The 21965-nt window shown below is 37.7% G+C and overlaps 1 protein-coding gene across 1 annotated transcript in view; it reads left to right on the forward strand.

The window, feature by feature from the left end:
- Nucleotides 1–1191: 1191 nt before the first annotated feature.
- The window catches only part of GNA13 (G protein subunit alpha 13), a 63183-nt gene continuing 42409 nt past the window's right edge, over nucleotides 1192–21965 (forward strand). The window contains exons 1-2 of the mRNA XM_072645492.1: nucleotides 1192–1794; nucleotides 4250–4476. Of these exons, the coding sequence (XP_072501593.1) occupies nucleotides 1512–1794; nucleotides 4250–4476 (510 nt within the window). The 5' untranslated portion in view covers nucleotides 1192–1511. The remainder of the gene's footprint in view (nucleotides 1795–4249; nucleotides 4477–21965) is intronic.

Consider the following 21965-nt stretch of genomic DNA (forward strand, 5'->3'; position numbering starts at 1 on the left):
CTTCTCCTACTTGTAATCTTTGTGCACTAGATGTAAAACATTCTTAGGGAAGTAAAAGGCCAGAGTTAAAATCCCACTGATGCAGTGGATAGAGCACCCCAAGCCTTAAGTAGGGAAGACATAAATCGAAAACCAACCTCAGACACTTACTAGCTGTGTGACCCTGGGCAAGTCACTGAATCCTGTTTCCCTCAATTTTCTCATCTGTCAAATGAGCTGGAGAAGGAAATGGCAAACCACTCCAGTATCTTTGCCTAGAAAAACCCAAATGGGGTCACTCATGAACTACTACATATTTTCTCAAAGAAATTTGAGAAAACTCTAAATTTGAGGGAATTCTTCAACGAAAAGACTGCTCAGACTCTGCCTTCAGCAAAATCCCCCCGTTCCCCATTCCCCATTCCCCAGGTGATGACCTCTTAGTTACATAGTATATATCTCGTATGCAATTTTGTATCTAGTCCCTCCTATTATTACGCAGCTCCTCCAAGGCCGGGTCTGCGTTTCTTATCTCTCTTTGTATCTGGATACATAGTAGCTGCCTAGTAATCACATCTAGTAACACCCCACACAGCTGCCAACCATCTTAGGAGAGTAAATCTGTGCTTAAGGGGGAGAAAAATTAGACAGGCGGGGATGGGGTTGGTAAGTACCAAGGTCAAGGGCTCCAACACCGCAAGGACATAAAGAATAAGGCTAGGTTTTTTTTTATTTTTGCACATTTCCCCTCTAAGTCAATTTCTTCCCATCCCACCCGCCAAAAAAAAAAATTCTTCCCTTGAGGGTCTACAACACTTCCGAGAACCTCCAGTTCACTTTCGTGGGAATCAGGAAAGAGGGGACCGTCACCTATCACTGAACGCAATGCCCAGGGAGTGGTTCAAGCAAACCGCTCCCTAGGGCGCTGGAATACCCGCCAGGATGGCAGACGGAGGCAACGAGATCAGCACAACTTCAAACTTCCTCACTCTAGGGGAACCGGAGAGTCGCAAAGGAGCCTGAAGCCCCGTGGAGGTCACGTGACGGGCTCCTCTCCTCCGGCCCCTCCCATTAGCTCGAGCTCGCTCGCGACCCGTAGAGGCAGGTGGGGAGGGGACGGGCCCCGGAGAAACGAATGGAGAAGCTCTGCGCGTTCTATCACTCGCGGAGGAGGCGGAACCCAGGCGCGAGGGTGCGCGCGCTCGCCAAAGGAGGAACTCATTACGCGCGGCACCGTCGCCCGCCCAGGAGGAAACGAGGCTGAGAGTGGGGAGTGCGCGCTCGCGTCCGTGGCTCCTCCCCCTTCCCCCTCCCCCCTCGTCCCGCCCTGCCCTACCCTGCCCGCCCAGCTCGATTCCTCCCGCCTTCGTTCCCTCCCTCTCCGACGTTCGGGCCGCGCTCCTTGCTCTCGAGCTGCGGTGCCCGGCCGGCGGCCGCCGCCAGAGGAGGAGGTGGAGGGCGCCGGAGGTGCGGAGGGCGGCGGCGGCTGAGGAGGTGGCGGAGGAGGCCGCGGAGGCGGCGGCGGCGGTAAGATGGCGGACTTCCTGCCGTCCCGCTCCGTGCTGTCCGTGTGCTTCCCGGGCTGCCTGCTGACCAGCAGCGAGGCCGAGCAGCAGCGCAAGTCGAAGGAGATCGACAAATGCCTGTCGCGGGAGAAGACGTACGTGAAGCGGTTGGTGAAGATCCTGCTGCTGGGCGCCGGCGAGAGCGGCAAGTCCACCTTCCTCAAGCAGATGCGGATCATCCACGGGCAGGACTTCGACCAGCGTGCCCGGGAGGAGTTCCGCGCCACCATCTACAGCAACGTGATCAAAGGTGAGGGGCCCAGAGGCTGGGGGGGTCCTTGTCAGCCCCAGGGCCCGCTGACCTGGGGCGGGGCCGCGGGGGGATGGAGCCCGCAGCGGCTAGGCCCCGGAGGGTCCGGGGACCTTGCCCCGAGCGCCGCCCCCGAGGGGAAGGGGAACCTCCCCGGGCGCCGTCTCGCCCCCCCACGTTCCCGAGTGGAGGCCGCCCTCCCCGGCCTAGTCTCGGAAGGGAAGTGTGGCGGGGTGGGGTGACTCGGCGGGGAGCCACCCGCGTTGTCAGTGGAAGGCACCGCGCGGACACTCCTCTCGGCCCCACGTTTGCCGCCGGACCCTCCCCACCCGATGCGTTCCCCCTCCTTGCGCTGACCACTGTCCTTGACCTCCTCCTCCTCCCGTTCCGAAGTCTGAGTGCTGGAGGTTTGGTAAAAAGCCCTGGCGAAAGAGAAACTTTGTTGTTTGCCTGCGTTGGAGGCTCTTCCAGAGCCCCGAGTGCCCGCCGGCGGGGGCTTCTTGTGGGTTGTCTTACCTTGTCAGACTTAGTCTGTGCTTGTGGCAGCTAGTTTCTGTAGGCAGAGGTGTTTCATTCCCCCCAAGAAGGTCCAAATAGTGGTTATTCCCTTTCATCCCAGCTATTTTCACAGTCCCAAATGCTTTCCATAGTGTCTTGGTGCGGACAGGCCACGCCACTGAGCCACAGTTGAATTAGCACGGTAGTTGGCACTTACATAGGAATCGCTTAATGAATGCTTTATCTAATGAGGAAAAAAAAAGTTAAGGCCCATTGCCCCTCTTTTATGTAACTATATTTTCAGGTTGAATAAAACGATTTGGCAGTTATGTAGCAGAAGCACCAGAATCTAAAGCAAAGAGACCTTAGAAATCGCTTGATCACCTTCTCCCTTACCAGCCCCACTTTGCAAATAAGAAAACTGAGGCCCAAGGAGATTAAATAACTGACCCAAGGTCTTGCAGACAGTAAGTGGGAAAGATGGGATCCTCTGGTTTCATATTCTCCTGCTTCCCCATGCTGATTTATGTACTTAAGTTCAAAAAAAATTTTTTTTGCGTGTTTGTCCTAAGTTCCCTCCCCGGAACAAACAACCTATAGAATACTTTTTTGGGCTGACTTTTTAAAAAAAATGGCTATTTTTTGTATAAAGGAAGTGCGATGAAAAACTGAGATCAAGTGCATTTATTGCTTACAGTCTGCTGATTTTGGTGTTTCGAGATTTCCTTTAATTTATGTAATTTCTGAGTAGCTACTTCAAGTAGTCTCAGATTTAAAGTCTTTTAAAGCCAGTAATTTCTTAGTGGAATTACTTCTGAAAGTAGTAAAACAATTTGTGTTATTTTTTCTTCCCAAAGTTCTTCTCAGAAGAATAGGTTAAGAAAGTTAAGTTAAACCTTAGTATACCTCAGCCTTTAGCTTCCTTATGTATATACTTAGCCTTCCTTGTTTGAATTGAATCAAACTAAAGCTATTCCCTTTCAGTCCCTCAGAATTCCTCCCCCCCTTTTTTTTATTATATTCTATTCTTTGAAGGAAAAGGATTTAACATTCATATCTGAAATTGAGTAAAGCTCAAGTAGGTAAATATTGTTTAGATGCTGTATTAGTAAGAGGATGCTAATCCTTTTAACTTTAAATAAGTCATCAAGAGCAATTCAAATGATTTTTTAAAAAAAATGTTCAGAAGGTTAATAGTGTCTTTGAACTGCTATTCTTGGGTCTTATCCATCTGAATGAGCCCATTTTCTGTGTATTCTACAGATGAGTCCCTAGAATCTGGGTTCATACCTACAAAGATGGATCAGAGGTTTAGTGATTGAAATATTGGTTCTTATATACCTAGGCCTAGGATCTATGAATTGAAGTCTCTGTAAGGTCAGTTACTCTTAAGCAGCCCTCACTAAAACACTCTCTCTCTCTGTCTCTGTCTGTCACTCTCCTTTTCAGGGAAGACTCTTTGCCATTTTGTTAACAGGAAGCCCTAAGATGACTTGATGTTGGTATTGACCAATTTTTGGGAAGCATGGGATAGCTTCAGATCCTGATTCTAGTTGTTCTCTGAATAAGTATCTTTTAGATTAGATTTGAAATTTCAAATAAAAATAAAAATGTTTGTTGAATTGAATCTGCCGTAGTGTCTTTAAAGTGTCCATTAAAAGAAAAAGAGTGTTTGATAAGAATATTTTTCTCAACTTTTTATCTCCTCCAGAGGTTATTTTGTGAGATTTGATTTGATTCAAAATTCTTTATAATAAAAGGTAATATGCATGCTATTGTGAACACCCAGTTTTGTCTATATGAGTCTGAGTAACTTAGTTATTCCGGTATTTGTAGAGGAGATGGTAGAAGTGATCAGCTTAAGGCAGTGTTAAGTTTTAACCAGTAGCCATTTTAAAGAAAACAGACAAATATTTTTAAGTTTTAATAACTTCCTTCACCCCATTTATTTTTTAAGGTGTGAGGGTCCTTGTAGACGCTCGAGAGAAGCTTCATATTCCTTGGGGAGATAATTCAAATCAAGTCAATGGAGACAAAATGATGGCCTTTGACACTCGATCAGCTATGGCAGCACAGGGAATGGTGGAAACACGGGTTTTTTTGCAATACCTTCCTGCAATAAGAGCATTATGGGCAGATAGTGGTATCCAGCATGCCTATGACCGACGTCGAGAATTTCAACTGGTAAGAAATACTCTTTTAAAATGTTTCTTCTAAAAAAAATTTAAGTGAAATGTATTAATGTCTACTATTAGCAGCGCACCCCTCCTCCTTTTTTTTTTCCTACTGAAGTATAGGATAATGAATCCATCCAAAATCCTGGTAAATGAAATTAATGACCACTCTTGAGTTTTTATTGTTGCTTACTAAGCAAATAACGTAAGCCACATATAAGACTAATGAAATTGGAGTGTTTAAAAAAACATTTCTTTTGTTTTGCAAGGGAGGTCATAAGGAAGATTCTTAAGGAAAAACTTCTTTAAAAATATTTTTCCAGCTTTTTTTCTTGTAGTAGATAATAATGAACAGAATTGCTTTGGTCTGTTCCCCTCTCCCTCCCCTCCCCTCTAATATATGTTGTTTGTTGTTCAGTCTTTTTTCAATTTTGTCTGACTTTTCATGATCCTATTTGGGGTTTTCTGGGCAAAGATACTAGAGTGGTTCCTTCTCCAGCTTATTTTACAGATGAGAAAACTGAGGCAAACAGGGTGAAGTGACTTGCTCAAGGTCACACAGCTAGTAAGTGTCTGAGGCCAGATTTGAACTCAGAAACATGATTGTTCCTAACTTAAGGGTCAGCAGTCTTATCTACTGTGCCAGGAAAGGGGCAGCTAGGTGGTGCAGTGGATAGAGCACCAGTGCAGGAGTCAGGAGTACTTGAGTTCAAATCTCACCTCAGACACTTGACACTCACTAGCTGTGTAACCTTGGGCAAATCACTTAACCCCAATTGCCTCATCCTGGGTCATCTCCAGTCATCCTGATAAATAACTAGTCACTGGATTCAGATGGCTTTGGAGGAGATGTGAGACTGGTGACCTGTGCAACCCTCCCTCACTCAAAACAAAAAAAGTCAAGTGCAAGTCATGTCATTATTTCTCTGATGGCATGGTCTTCTTCAGCCACAAAGGATGAACACACACTGCCAGGTAATTGCTCTGGCTCTCTATATAGTGGGTCCTTAAATATTGTTGAATTCAGAAATCCTGTTTTAATGCTTTGTGTTAATTAGCCCTTTTGCTTCATGTATAGGTTTTGTTTTTTCTTGTTTTTTTAGTTAAGGAGTTTATTAGTTTTAATCAATACCGATATGTGCTTTTGTTGGTAAATCATATATACTATGGATAGTGACGACAGATTAGAATATATGTGTGCCATGTATCACAGGTAATAATTTGATAACATCTGTAACTCTTCCTTTCTTGGGCCAAAATGAAATCCCTCTGTGAAATTTTTTTCCCCCCAATTTATTAATTTATTTGTTTTCAGTTTTCAACAATCACTTCCATAAGTTTCAAATTTTCTTCCCTTCCTCCCCAAGACAGTGTGCAATCTTATTATGAAATGGATTCTTAACTCGGAGTTCATAAATTTATTTTTAAAATATTTTTACAACTATTTCAATATAATTGTCTTCTTGTGACCATATGCATTTTTTTTTTTGCATTTAAAAACATTCTGATCTATTATGCTTCACCAGACTCCCAAAGGGGTCCTTGAGACAAAAGAAGGTTAAGACTTGCTATTATGTGATTTCTACACTGTTTTTTATGAGAGGCTGTAACCAAAAAATTTCATCATTCTATAGCCATTTTGGTCGATGAATTCAGCTAGATTGGTCTTCCAAAGTCAGAAATGTAGCCTGGCATTGTACCTTTATTGGAAGCCCTTCTCAACTGGGATAAGACCTGTAAGAGCTTGAATTCCACGGCATAGGTTTTGAGAACCCAAGGTCACTTTCGTATCACAATGATACATTGTAGTAGAACTTTAATGGAAATTATTTATTTCCTTAAATATTATTCCTAATTTTGAAGGGCAAAAACTCTCTCTAGTCAAGTCAAAAAGCATTTATTAATTACCTGACATGTGGCAGGCACTGTACGAAGCAATGAGGATGCAAAGAATGGCAAAACAATCCAATCCCTCTCAAGGAGCTCACAGTCTAATGCAAATAATTATGGATAAAGTGGAGACAATCTCAAGAAAGGCACTAAGATTTAAGCAGGACCAGAGGGGAAGATGAGGAGGGAGAGAGTTTCAGGCATAGGGGACAGCCAGTCAAAATGCCAGGAGTGGGAAGATGGAGAAAGAAATCCTTTGTAATTTAGCTGTGAATGTTTTAATTGTATTTTCCAAAAATTAAAAGGATTTCAAGTGATAACAGCCTGGACTCTTTTTTAATGTAGAGGTGATTCCAGTCGAGAAGTTTTTGATAGCTGAAACATGCTTAATAATGCTATTGAATATTATTATCCAGGTACACGTAGTCCCAAAAGTCTAAACTGCACTGAGACTTTTAGGACATCCTGTATATATGTGTGACTGCAAAGTGATTTGCAAATCGCAGTCATTTCTAAGCAGTCTTGACTATTAAAAGTTCTTTCAGAGTATTGATGACACAGGAAGGATAGGAGGTGGTCAGAAAATCTTTTTTTTTCTGCACACTGTAACATTTACTTCATCCATACAATCTAGTTTTTACTTCTATAGCCTTGTGTTATTTTCTTCCGTTATTTCAGTTTGTGAAAGTTTTTTCTCTTCAGCTATATTAATAAGTTCTCAGTAGAGACTAGGAGTAAAAAAATTTACATCCCTTTCAGGTCTCCTAATTTGTTTATAGGATGACGTTATATGAGAAGCATTATGACGTAATGGATAGAAAGCTGGTCTTGAAGGCCAAATTAGGCTCAAGTCTTGCCTCTTGGCACATACTGTCATTGTAACCCTAGGCAGGTCACTTAATCTCTCCCTGCTCTGTGCAACTCTTTCAGACTAAGTTGCAGAGAAGGTACCACACAACATTGGTAGCTGGAATATCTTTCTCTTGGGAGTTTCTTATGCTAATGGAAATCACAGATCCAATTTCTGTCCACACTTTAAATAACTTAGGTTATAGGTATGATAATCTGTAAGTAATATCTTAAAAATTTGTTGAGGCTTTAGGGACATTTACAGGATAGATTTTAATTCAAAAAACATTAAGCACCTTCTTTGTGTGAGGCACATAGGCAGATATTGTGACAGAAAATTGCCACTGTTGACAAAGGGAAAAATGTTCTGTAACTAGCCAAAGTCTATATTAGCTATATGAGAGAAGGGATAGTTTTTTCCATTTGTCTCTAAATGATTTTCACAAATTATTTTTATTTTCTTAATAAAGTTGGAAAACTGAAGAAAATTGCAATCTTTCATTTTTTAAATTGATGCCCTTTACTTTTTATATCACATTTATATCATATATCCCTCATATACCAACTCACCTCCTTATCTGGGAAACCTTTAACAGAATTTTCAAAAGAAAAAAGAATGCATTGTAGCCAACAAGCATATTGACTAGAGGAGAACTTAAACTGTTAGATTGAGAGATAAAAAGTCATTTAGAATGTTTCATAGGAAAGAATAGTAAAGGTTTTGTACCTTTGCTGAATGGGGCGGGGGAGACTTTATTTTTCAATTTTATGTTTTCACTTTTGGTTGTTAAGAGACTTTCAGTTTTAAAAATTGTGCTGTAGTTTAGAAAGAAAATTGTTAGCTTGGAAGAACATGATTTCTTGAATAACCATAATAAAGATTGTATTGGCATAGCAGCTGGACTGTGATTTCATTGGTATAGGAAACTCCCAGGTGACAAAATTCTCTCTTAACACAAGAATACAGAGAGGTAAAGTGGCTTACTATGTGGGTTGTACAGTTGTCTCATATAGTGAAGTGGCCTTTCCCTTTACCAAGGCATGTCTTTGCCATTATACATACACAAGTGAACTCATTCCATCTCATCTTCTCCAGCAGATTTCCCCTCTATCATCTCCACTCTCATTTATCTTTAATCTCTCCCTTTCTACTGACTGCTTCCCTACTGACAATAGACATGTCCACCCTTTCACTATCTTCCATCCCTGTCCTCCTTTTTTTTTATGACTAAACTTCTTGAGCAAGCCATTTACAATAGGCAATCCTACTTCCTTTACTCTCACTATCTTAGCTTTGTATGGTCTGACTTTGGATCTCATCATTCAGCTGAAATTACTAGGTGCTTTCTGCCACCTATAGGGAGAGGAGAAAGATTGGAGACAAGCAGTTGCATTGACTTTTACAGTTGTATTGATGAGAACCTGAATTAGGGTAGAGGTCATCTGAGTGTAGAGAAAAGGAGACTGATGTCAGACATGTGGAAGTGGAATTGAGGAGACATGGAAACTGATAGCATATGGGAATTAAAGGGTAAAGCAAGCTGTGGAAGATGTGTAGGGTTGCAAACCTGATTGATGGTAGTGCCATAAATAGAAATAAGGAAGTCTATAGGAAGGGTGGGGAGAAGTATCATGAGTTCAATTTTGGATGTATCAAGTTTAAGGTTATTGATATTAATGTGTTGAGGTTATTGATATTAATTATAATTTTTAAATAAGAATTTAATAATAATAATAGTTTAACAATGTACTTAATAGTGCCTACCATGTGAAAGGAAATAAAATAAAAATCTGTATCCTCAAGAAGTTTACATGTTCCTTTATAATATACTATAGAGAGCAAATTACCCATTTGTACATCTGGTCCACCCATTTTCTAGATATATGTACCAGTCCTTCTTTACTTCAGTGTGCACATTTATACACACATGTATGCATACACATGTGTATGTGTATAACACAAATCCACACAGGTATATGCACATACATACGTTTATATATCTATATATGTACATCCACATACATATGTATAGTACACATCTATACATACACCTACTTGGAAATAATAAATATATAATTATTCAACCCTTCCCTTTAATCTAATACTTACATTGTTAAGAAATACTTATTTCTTAAAAGATTTTAATCACAGCATTATAAGCAAAAAGCTGGGAGAAAAATCTATCTTAACAGTAGGAACTGGGTAAAATCAGAGTTTTGTGGTATATTAATGGATTGGACTAATACTACAATACATTTAAAGACTGGTAATGAGAACTACAAAGAAATCTGGAAGGACTTTTTAAAAATAATGCAAAGCAAAAAAAAAAAGTAGAGTCAGAACACTTAAAATTACTACCATATAAGGGTATCATTAAAGAGGATGAATTTTAGAAGAGGAATGACTGAGGAAACAAATTTATATTTATTCATTTAAATGCAAATAAGAACACTTAATTTGAAAAGAAAGACTTTTGAAATTCAGTATTGCCCTTTGACTTAGAGATTATGATTTTCTCTGATACTTTTTAATAATGACAACTTAAAGCACAAGACCTAAATAAGCAGATTTCCGGTTTTATTCTTTTATAGTTAATGGAACTAGCAAAATAATTATGTCTGTGATATCCCAACCTTTAATGCAAGGGAACTGAATGTTGCATAGGATAATTTTGACATTAGTCAAATAACAGTGATATGTCATTTTTTTTCAGTTTCCGTTATTTTTTCTAAACTAACACAAAATAAAAAGTACTATAACATTCTATGCTTTTCTGTTACCCAGTAGCTCACTACTGTAATGCTGTAAGGTTTTGAGAGATCTCTTCACATATTATCTCATTTGATCTTCTCAACAAAATCCTGTGAGGTAGCTGTTACAGATTTCATTGTGATGATACTTTTAATATTGGGGCAGCTAGGTGGTAGGGTGGATAGAGCACCAATGCAGGAGTCAGGAGGACTTGAGTTCAAATCTCACCTCAGACACTTGACACTAGCTGTGTGACCTTAGGTGAGTCACTTAACCCCAATTGCCTCATCCTGGGTCATCTCCAGTCATCCTGATGAATATCTGGTCACTGGATTCAGATGGCTCTGGAGGAGAAGTGAGACTGATGACCTGCACAGCCCTCCCTCACTCAAAACAAAAAGTGTCAAGTGCAAGTCATGTCATTATTTCTGTGATGGCATGGTCTTCTTCGGCAATGAAAGATGAACACACACACACACACATACACACACACTTTTAATATTAATAATAATAATAAAGTTTAGAATATATAAGTGACTAACTCATGGCCACACAGCTATTATCAGAGCTGAGATTCAAACCTCGGTCCTCCTTACTCTTGAGTCCAGCAGTAATTAATGTTCTCATATCATGGTTACATTTGGGAATATGCAGTCTCTGAAATTATAGTTCCAGAGTATTCTAATAACTGAAAAGCAGAATAACAAAGGGAAATGTATAACTTATAAAGCATTGTAAAAAGGTTTAATCATTTTTCTAGTATATATGTTTGAATACATAAAAACCTGTTTTTGTGAAATATAAATCATTTTTCACCTTTTTATGTCCAAAGAGATGGGTATTTCCTTAATATTTCTTTGTTCTTTTCTATCCATGCTAATAGGATTTTTTACATAAAGGCTTTGTGTGTAACACTTAAATCCCTTTTACTATACTTTTCACTCCCTGTAGAGCTGGAATAATAATTGCACTACCTCCTTCACAAGACTATTGTGAACAAAGGGTTTTGCAAATATAAAGCACTCTATAAATGTAAATTATTGAAGAAGACCTGATTTAATCTGATATAATCATAGGTTACTATAGCTAGAATAGAATTCTGTAAATTCATTTAAGGAAAAATGTATTTTTCAAAGAAAAACAATTTAATTCTCACCTGCCATTTTAATTCTAAACTTTGGTTTATCAGTATCCCAATGCAGATACCATTGTGAAGTTTAGTCCTCGAGAATTATCAAGGCTATTGAGAGATTAAGTGACTTACCCAAGTCACATAGCCACTATATGTGAGTGTCTCAAGTAGTACTTGAACCCAGATCTTCCTGACTTTAAGGCCAACTCTCTATTCCCTGCCACTTCTTAAAAAATCCCCTTGTTCATCTCAAAATACTACAGCTGCTTCAGGTAGTCCAAGAAAATACCTTTAACTATGGCAAAAGGAACATGAATCTTGGGCTTTTTCCTAGTAAGACAGCCCACTGGATTACAAATTTATTTATCCTAAGCGTTATCTAAAACACTAAATCTTACTAATAACTGGAAAAAACTGACTAGACAATTTTTAAAAGAGGGGCAGATAAATTTGTCTTGATAGCAAATGTGTAAAAAAATAGAGAGGAAAAAAAGAAAAGCACAGGAAGTCAGTTCTGACAACTGAACAGACAACTAAAAAATAACCTGTTAAAAGATCTCTTCTTAGGTTCAAAAGTATGGGGGAGTTGATGAAAAAAAGCTGTCAAAACAAAATGGAAATCGGATGTAGGCTTAAACATAACACCTACTGCATTTCTATCTGTTTTCAAACAGATTTTGCAATTACTGATTATTTTTGAAAAAGATTAATAATAATCATTCCATCTGCTAACCCCTCCCCAAATTTCCCCTTATGTTGTCTATCTACTTTTCAATGCAGTATTATTGCTAGCAAGTGAAGGTAGAGCATTAACAGAGTTTATCTAAAATGATTGAAATAATGGGAAATTACATTTTTAGTTAAATTTGCTAAACTTTAGAACTTCACAAGATTTAGGTAAGAATGAGATTTTATTTGGGTTATATATTTGTCACTGAAGGTTAAAAATGTTATAACTCTATGAGAATGTTTGTAGTATGAAATAGGAAAGATTTATAGGAAACCTATCTTTGGAAAGCCTCTGTGGTGTAGCAGGAAGAATACAGTATTTTTAATCAGAAGACTATGGCTTTATGACTTGGTAGCTATAGATGTTGGGGAAATTAATTCACTTGTATTAACTTCATTTTCCTCATCTGTAAGATGGAAATTATAATGCACTGCCAAATTCATGGTGTTGTTAGTAGAAACTATTAATATATAAATCACTTTATAAACTTTTTAAAATAAATTAATGTATTTATTTTTGGTTTTCAACATTCACTGCCAAAAGATTTAGAGTTCTGAATTTTCTCCTCCTCAAAACAGCATGCAGTCTGATATAGGCTCTACATATATATTCATATCAAACATATTTTCACATTAGTCATGTTTTGAAGAAGAATTAGAACCAATGAGAGGATCCCAACCAGTGGCAGAGAGAAAGAAGCAAAACTTAAAAAAGAGAGAGAGAGCAGATAGTATGCTTCCATCTATGCAGACTCCATAGTTCTTTTTCTGGATGTGGATAGCATTTTTCCATCATGAGTCTTTTGGAGTTGTCTTAGATCCTTACATTACTGAGAAGAGTTAAGTCTATCAAAGTGAGTCATGTCACAGTGCAATTGTAACTGTGTACAGTGTTCTCCTGGTCCTGCGCCTCTCACTCAGCATCAGTTCATATAAATCTTTCCAAGTTTTTCTGAAGACTGCGTGTTCATCATTTCTTATAGCACAGTAGTATTCCATTATAGTCATATACCACAACTGTTCAGCCATTCTGATGGGCATCCCCTCAATTTCCAATTCTTGTTTGTCACAAAAGAAGTTGCTATAAATATTTCTGTATATGTGGGTCGTTTTCCCATTTTTATCCTGTCTTTGGAATACAGACCTAGAAGTAGTGTTGCTGGGTCAAAATAGCTCTTTGGACCTAGTTCCAAATTGCTCTTCAGAATGATTGGATCAGTTTACAACTCTACCAACAACGCATTAATGTTCCAATTTTCCCACATATTCTCCACCATTTGTCATTTTCCTGTTTTGTCATGTTAGCCAATCTGATAGGTATCACTTTATACACTTGAAAGCTCTATATAAATTTAAATTATTACTGTTTATCAAAATATGATCAACTAAAATGTTATCAGTGATATCTAATTATAGCCTATATAAAGAGATGTTCCATTCAGCATTCTACTTTTCCGCTAAAACATTGTCCAGTGATAACTAAGGGCAGAGGAGTTCATACTGGAAAAGTTTTTCTTGTATATTGGTGTGTTTTAATCCATAAGTATACTTATTATATTCTGTCCATATAGACCTAAGAAATTAAACTAAAAAGGGAGTGGAAGAGATATGTCTATCCACTGAGCCATAAAAAGTAGAGAGGAATCAGTAGTGAAACTCACAGTGTCAGATGTCCAAAGTTCGAGCAGCAATCAAGAGGAACTAAAGATTCTAATATAAGGAAGCACATTTTATCTCATAGGTTCCTTATTTAAAAGAAAAAGGAGAGGTGGAGAGGGGGGAGTTAGGGTTGGGCTTGGAATAACTCATTCTATATTAAGGCATGCCTTTGTGAGGAAATCTAGGAAACAGGTGGGGAGGAGAAGGAGGGAGATCAATTGAGGGAGAAACAGAATGAATTTTTTCAATAAGAGTATATACTACAGGGTTGATTGTTGTCCTTTGAACTGAATAAAAAGAGGAAGTAGATTGAAGAGTTTGGGAAATGATCACAAGCCTGGTAAAGAGGCATATTGAGGAATTTGAATTACCCAGCTATCTACTGGAGTTCTCTTTGCCAAAAACAAATCATTTGATAAGTTCTAATAAGTTTTTGGCTTGCTTTAATGATTTCATCCTTCAAAAGGTAGAGGAACCAATAGGGAAATTCTAGATTTGATTCTCACTAATAGGGATGAACTGGTTGCTGGAGTGGAAAATGATAGGAATTATGAGGGAAAATGATCCTTCCCTCTTAAGAGCTTGTGATTAGAAGAGAGGAAAACTTGTCATAACATGACATGCAAAATTAATTTTGAGAAAGCAGATTTCAAAGGATTCAGAGAAAAGATAGACAAAATTCAATGGACTAGGAATAAATACATAATTCTGATGAGGAAGAAAAATAGGGAGTGTTGATGGACAAGGAACAGATTCAGATTCTGAAAATACATACATATATACATACACATATATATGTATTTAGAGAGAGATGATAGAAGCAAGGGTAGGCTAACTAAGGATGAGCACAATAGCCTGTTGTGTTCTATAAAAAGAGGATCACATATACAGATTTGGTCATTGTGTTGATGTGTTTTACTTCACTATAATTTTTGTTACAAGAGAAGCTTTTTTTATGGGGGTAAGGAGGAGTTAGTGGTGAATAATGAATACAAAAGAGCATCAGTAAAACATTAAAAATACATAGAAAGAAACAAAAAGAATTTAACTTGACAAACAGGATAGTTTTGTCACCTTATTATACACTTTCAAAAGAACAGAAATTCATTTGTGTGTCCTCTGTTCTTTGCATGTTGATGGTTAAGTTCATATTAAAGGAAAAATTTTCAAAATAAGCTCAGGAATGCTAAATCTCAGAATAAGCTGAGACTTAAGGGAAACTAAGAATATGAAGAGAGTTTTGGTTTTAGATATGTTGAGTAAAAAGAGAATCAAAGCAGAACTAGAGCCAACAGTTGGAGCGGATAGGAGAAAGATAATAATTAAGGACAGAAAAAGAAGTGCTATTCGGTTCTCATTTTCATTTTCTGTTTTCTCTGCTGAGGAGAATGACTTTTGCATTGGAAATGATAGAACAAAAAATGACTGATAAGGACTTGATACTGAAGATAAATAAGTTCGTACCAAGTTACGTCACCAACCTAGATACCTGCATGCATGGGATACTGAAAGAACTGGGAGATGGTGATTGCTAAGGCAGTATCAGTAATGTATGAAAGATCATAGAAAGTAGGAGGAGTACCTCAGGACTAGAAATGTCCTGACTTTCAAAAAAGGGAAATGAGCAGTCTATAAACTGCAGACGCGGGAACTTGACTTAGGTTCCTGGGAAAATTCTAGAATCAATTGTAAAAAAGATGATTAGGGAACATCTTTATAAGATCATATTGCTCATGATTGTCCATCATCTGTAAAATTTTAAAAATTAGTTTTATATTTTAAACTACCATATCGTTTTTAAGCATAGAGAATGTGGAGAACAAAATCAATTTAAGGAAAACTTGGCAAAAGAAGGTGTTGTAGTAGTTGTGTAACCCTGGGCATAATATATCTGGGCTTTAGTTTCTGACCTTTGAAAAAGAGAGTTAGATTTAGAACTCCCTCTAAACCACCTTTCAGCTCTAAATCTATGCTGCTTTTAGGGAACAAGTGGCTTTCTCAAACTGTATTTTGAAAGTATACCACAACTTTACTAGTTTGAAATTGATTGGAATATTTAATAAGTAACAGATTTCGTTTTCCTTATTGCTTGTTGATTATTGGAAAAACATTTGATTTAGTAAAGCAAAATGCCACCTTAAAGATTCTTTTCCAAAATGGTTATCTCCCATCCTTACGTTAACTATATTCAAGCTTCCTTGAAAGATAAAACAATAGGAATGGTTCTTTCTAACATTTTTGGTAAACTTGAGGCAAAGCAAAGAACAGAAAGATAGATGCTTATTAAAGGTGTTTATCACTGTACTTGAGGAGATCTAGGGATGAATTCTCTGTGGTTGATGAGGTCCTCCAGATACTCCTTTTTGCAGATGAGATTGTGCTGGGAATGTCAAATATTAGAACATCACAGAACCTCCTGATAGAGATCTATAACAACTAAAGAATTTGGTCTGACCATTCCGTATTTTGACAGGTATTTGAACAAACCATCCATAGTGCTGGGGGTGGGAATGTTAGTGCAGGTGAAAGTGCAAAGTATGCTTCCATAAGTGCTGTACAGATATAAGGTGTCTGTGTTATTTGACTTGATAATTACAGAACTTTTTTAATTGTGTCATTTTTTATTGGTTGGAAAAACTGAACAACTGCTAAGACCTATATTATTTGTCCCACCTGAAATCTGAAGAGAAATTTAAATGTGACTAGAAATGATATTGTTTGGGGGGGAAATTGTGCAGATTTTTGTCATTTTTAGCTCCATAGCTATAACATTTACTATAATGTTTAGTTTTCCTGTAAAACTATCTTTGCTAATTTAAATGTCAAAAATAGTAAGAGTTTATTAACGTCTTAAAGATAAATTGTGCTTTTCAAAAGCCAGATTATTTAGGGCAAGAAATTATTAGTAGTTCCCCTGTTACTTTTAGGATCAAATAGAAAATTCTCTGTTTGGCTTTTAAAGCCCTTTATAATCTGGCCCCCTTCCTCCATATTCTATGCAATCTAGGGACATTGATCTTCTTGCTCTCCCTCAAATACACCTCCATCTCTAGACAGAATTTTTACTATCTGTCCTCCATGCTTGATATGCTCTCCCTCATCCCTATTTCATGGCTTCCCTGAGTTCTTTCAGTTACCAGCTAAAATGTCATTTTTTGCAAGAAGCCTTTCACAAAGATCACTGCATTGCTGATGCCTGCCCTCTAAGGTTAACTCCAGTTTACCTTTATGTTTTTCTACAGTTGATCGTTGAGATCAAGGACCACTTTTTTTTTTTTTGGCCTTTTTTTGTATCTCCGATGCTTAGCACAGTTCCTGGCACATATAGGCACTTAATAAATGCTTCTTAACTAATCTGATTTTTTTCAGTCACCCTTGTTGGCTGAGGTGCCTCATGACCATGTTATAATTTGCTAAAAAACAAAAACTCAATAATCTAAGTAGACTTGTTGTACCTGTAAGCCCTGTTGCTGAGCAGGCTTAAGCAGATGGGTCACTTGAATTCAGTGAAATCATCTCAGAATACAAACAAAAAAGAACCAAGGATCTAAAATTCCAATTTCATGTTTCTTTTTGAAGGGAAGTTTTTATTTTATTACAGTGAATAAATCTGCAAAAATATCCATTCTGGGACTGTGAGAACACATTTATATAGCACTTAAAGCACAGGTGCTTTCTTGAAAGTATGTATCCCCATTTTACAGAAGAGGAAATTGAGATTCAGAGTGGTTACGTAATTTGCCTGATGTCTCATAGCTGGTAATTGTTGGTGTCAGAATTCAACAAGACTCCTTTGAGTTTGGCTTTCTCTCCATCTTGAACTGTATATCTGTCAACATGGACAGATATCAGAGTTAATGGCCATATATATGCTTGAATAGTAGATTAGATAGCTTAAAGACATGTACATGCATCAAACAAACATATACCAAGTTATGTTAGGAGGGGTGGGTGAGTTGAACAGGTAGACACACTTTAGACCCCCCTCACCAGCCACAGCTGCTGACTCTCTGACCTCTTTTCATTATTTGTACACTTGTTTTGATTCAGTGAAACTCAATTCTGGCTCCTCAGTCTCCTCTGTTCACTTTCCCAGTTCCCTGCTTTCTGTTATCATAAGGGGCCTTGCCTTAGCCCACAAGCATATATTTTGTAATGTCTGCATGGTATCTGAACACATACTAACTTTTGAGTCATACAATAATTTTCAGAAGAAAAGACAATTATATATATGTATGTGTGTATATATCTTGTTGCTTTATCTTATTGATTTAAACCGTGTGCTCAGACTTCGAATATTTCTTGAATTGTCACTTTTAATAAAATTAATATCCTGTTATTAGATAAGGTCTTCAAGGAATACATAGGTTAACTCAAACTCTTGAAAAGAATACCTGATGATTTTTAATCAACTTTTTAAACAATGAAGTTCCTGTAATTTGCGCAGCTACTGAATGGTAACTTGTAGCTGGACTCTAGAAACTTAGCAAATGTTATTTTTCAAGTAGTTAAATGTTTAGTGTTACAGTATGTAGTGTAGATATCTCTTGTTTTATGCAATTTCAGTTTATAAAATTTGGGTATATGCAATTTTAAAAATAGATCAGCTAGGTACTGCAGTGGATTAAGTGCTGTGCCTAAAGTGGAAAACTCATCTTTGATCTGGCCTCAGATACTTACTGGCATTGTGACTCCAGGCAAGTCACTTAACCCTGTTTGCCTCAGTTCCTCATCTGTAAAGTGAGCTGGAAAAAGAAATGGCAAACGACTCCATTATCTTTACCAAGAAAATCCCAAAATAGAGTCATGAAGAATCAGACATCACTGAAATACCTGAACAGAAACTTTAAAAATAGGGAATTAATGTATTTGATATATATCTTAATATCATACATATATGCATTGCTGAAATTTTGTTTGGGACATACTGGATCATCTGAGTGTTACTTATTGTTTTGTACTTTTTTGTATGTACATTAAAATCTGTATGGTGTTGCTTTTGCATAGAGGAATGATAAGATAGTTTCAGTTTGTTCAAATCAATTTAGACAGGTGTTCCCACTTATGTTTAAAGAAAAGTTCCAATTTTAAAGTTTTAGAGTTAATTATTTAAAAGTAAAATCAAATATATCTCCAGTTCTGCACTGGAAATTTATTTCACATTTACATGAAAATTTCATAGACTATCTGCTTTTGTATAACATTTATCCACAAAGGATCTTTATATGTAACATTCACCCCCCAAAAATTGACTCTAATCTCACTGTGAGTGAGTAATGCCGTGTGGGAGCCCAAAGAGATAATGTAATCTTAGGCCGCATTAAGAAATACATAGAATACTGGGGGAAAAAAGACCTATATTTTTAATATCTTTGCAATATCTCTTAAATATGACCCCATTTCCCGCCCTGCTTACACTTCCACCTCTTGAGTGCAAGCAGTTTTCACTTTAAGTCTATGCCATTGTCTAAGCTTGCTTCAAGTTTCTCCTTCACTCTAATTCTTCCTTCATTCAGGAACCAAAGTGATTTTCCTGAAGTTCAGATCCAACTAAGTTACTGTCCTACTCAGTAAATTCCAGTGGTTCCCTGTTGCTTTCAGGATCATATACAAAACTTTCTCTTTGTCATTCAGAGTCCTTTGTAACCTAGACTCCTTTTAACTTACTATCCACCATGTACTCTTCCATCCATGTGGCAACTGGCCTTTAGATGGTTCTGTGAACAAAGGAACTTCTCACTCCTCTTATTTTTGCCGTCGGGGGGCCAAAGCAAACAAGTGTCATTCCTCTTTAATGTGGCAGTCTTTCAAATACTTGGAAAGAGCTATTATTATTATCCATCCTTTCTCCCTCTAGCCCTCCACTTTTCTCTTTTCTAGGTTAAACATCCCCAATTTTTTCAGCTGAGGTCTGAATGACATTGTCTTGTACTTTTTCTTCTTTGTAAATACTATAGTCCCCAAGTAGTATTTAAGTTCCTTAAAAGACTGTATTTCATAATGTCTTTGTGTCCTGAGTGCCTAATAATGACTTATTAACAGTAGATTGGTGCTTAGTAAATGCTTGCTGAATAAATGTTCCATGGTCTTTTTACCCATGGGTTCCCCAAATTATTGTCTTTCTTAAGATGTGCTCTAGATGGAATACAATATCTAGATGTGATCTTACCAGTTTACCTGTTATGCTATGGGCACCTTGCTTCAATGGATTTATGATTCATCAATATAACTAGTGTTCCCTTCAGTGATAGAGATCGCAGCTCATCCATGCCTGTCCATCTTATGGAGCTCTTGTTCATGTCCTCCCATGAGTCTGCCATAAAAGGAGGTCTGTACAATGTTATATGTGGCTTTCTTACTCATTATTATGAGGATACCAGTGGAGCACACAGTCTGTCCATTAGTTATTTCTTTCCTCCCATTTCTTTTCCTTTGCAATTTCTAGTTTATAATATATTGCTGCCTATTTATGACTATTATGTTTTTCCATTGCTATTTGTGTGATACCATTCTGTGTCTCATATCCATACAACCAGAAGACAATTGGTGTCAATCAAAATACACTTATTAAGTGCCTGCTGTCTGCCAAGCACTGTGCTAAGTGGTAGGGATACAAAAAGATGCAAAAGACAGCCTCTGCCTTCAAAGAACTCACAATTCAATGGAGATAGCATGCAAACAAATATATACAAACAAGCTGTATGTAAGAAAAATAGGAAATAATTAACAGAAGGAAGCACTACTATTAAGAGGGGTTGGGGTAAGACTTCCTGTAAAAGATGGGATTTTACTTGGGGCTTAAAGTATGCCAGGGAAATCAGTGGGAAAAGTTGGAGAGAGAGAACATTCCAGGCATAAGAAGACAGCCAGAGAAAATACCCAAAGACTTGAGATAAGAGAACCTTTTCATGGAATAGCCATGAAGCCTGTATCATTGGACTGAAAAATAGAGTATTTTATGGGAGTAAGGTAATAAGAAGGCTGGAAAGGTAGGTGGAAACTAGGTTATTAAAGGGCTTTGTGTGCTAAGTGGAGGATTTTATATTTGACCCTGTAGGTGATAGGAAGCCACTGAAGTTTATTGAGGGAGAAGGTGAAATTGATGGTCTGGATATGAAAGATAAAAGATAGTAAAGAATCCTGAATGACTCCTAGGTTGAGAGCCTGAGGGGCTGTAAGTAGTTGCTCTCTGCAGTGGTAGAAAGGTAGGAAGGGAAGAGGTTTAGGGAAAAAGATAAAGGGGTTCAGTTTTGGACATGTTGTTTAAAGATCTGGAAAAGAAAAAAAGAAAAAGAAACAATACTTCAGTCTATAAGTCCTCTATTTGGATATTTTTTAGCATGAGTCCTTTGGAACTTTGAAGGGTCATTGTGTTGACCAGAGTTACCATGTCTTTCACAGTTGATTATCTTTACAGTATTGCTGTTCTTGTGTAAATTGTTCTCCTGGTTCTGCCCCCTTCACTTTGCATCAGTTCATGTAAGTCTTCCCTGTTTTTTTCTGAAACCATTCCCTTCCATGTTTCTTACAACCCAATAGTATTCTACCACATTCATCCACCCTAACTTGTTCACCCATTCCCCAGTTGAGGAACACCTCCTCAATTTCTAATTCTTTTTCACCACAAAAAAAAAGGTAGAATATTTTTGTATATGAAAATCCTTTTCCTTTTTTATCTCTTTGAGGTGTAGAACTGGTAGTGGTATTGCTGAGTCAAAGGGTATGTACAGTTTTATAGCCCTTTGGGCATAGTTCCAAATTACTTTCCAGAATGGTTTATAATTCTACCAAACAGTACATTAGTGTTCCAATTTTCCCAAATCCCCTCAAGTGTTTTGTCATTTTTCTTTTCTGTCATTTTAGCCAGTCTGATGGGTGTGAGATTGTAACTCTTAAAATGAAGTACTCTTGGGGCATCCATTCCACCTTTGTAATTTACCTAAAAATAATATTTTGTCTACAAAATGAGAGATGTTAAAATTTTTAAATATAGTTAAATGCTGTGATATGGAATATATAATTCTGGCATGAGAGAATATGCATAGATAAGTAAGAGATGCTTCTTCCCCTCGGGGATCTTGTGAGTTGGAGATGCTAAGATGTAGCCAGATAAATATAAGTTAAAACAAATTAAGTACATGAGAAAAATATAAATTTACTATTAAATGAGAAAAGGGAAAAATTCATCCTCGTTGGGTGCCATTTTATTTGGACCTTGAAGGGATAAGCAGAAATGGCTTGGTGGAAGTGTTTTAAGAAGTGTGAGATAAGATTAGAGATAGTGTGAAGGACCTTCAGAACTGGAAGTAACAGGTAAATGATGAAAAGGGGCATATTTAGGCTACAGGCAAGGAAAAAAAATGAGGCTTATGCTTAAGGAAGGTAATGGATACCCCTTCACTGGTCATCTTAAAACTAGATGATTGCTTGTCAGGTATGTTGCATCTGAAGTGTGATAGTATGTCATTTATGCCTTCATCCAAGTCAG

Source organism: Notamacropus eugenii, chromosome 2, assembly GCF_028372415.1.
Source record: "Notamacropus eugenii isolate mMacEug1 chromosome 2, mMacEug1.pri_v2, whole genome shotgun sequence".
NCBI classification, from domain to species: Eukaryota; Metazoa; Chordata; class Mammalia; order Diprotodontia; family Macropodidae; genus Notamacropus; species Notamacropus eugenii.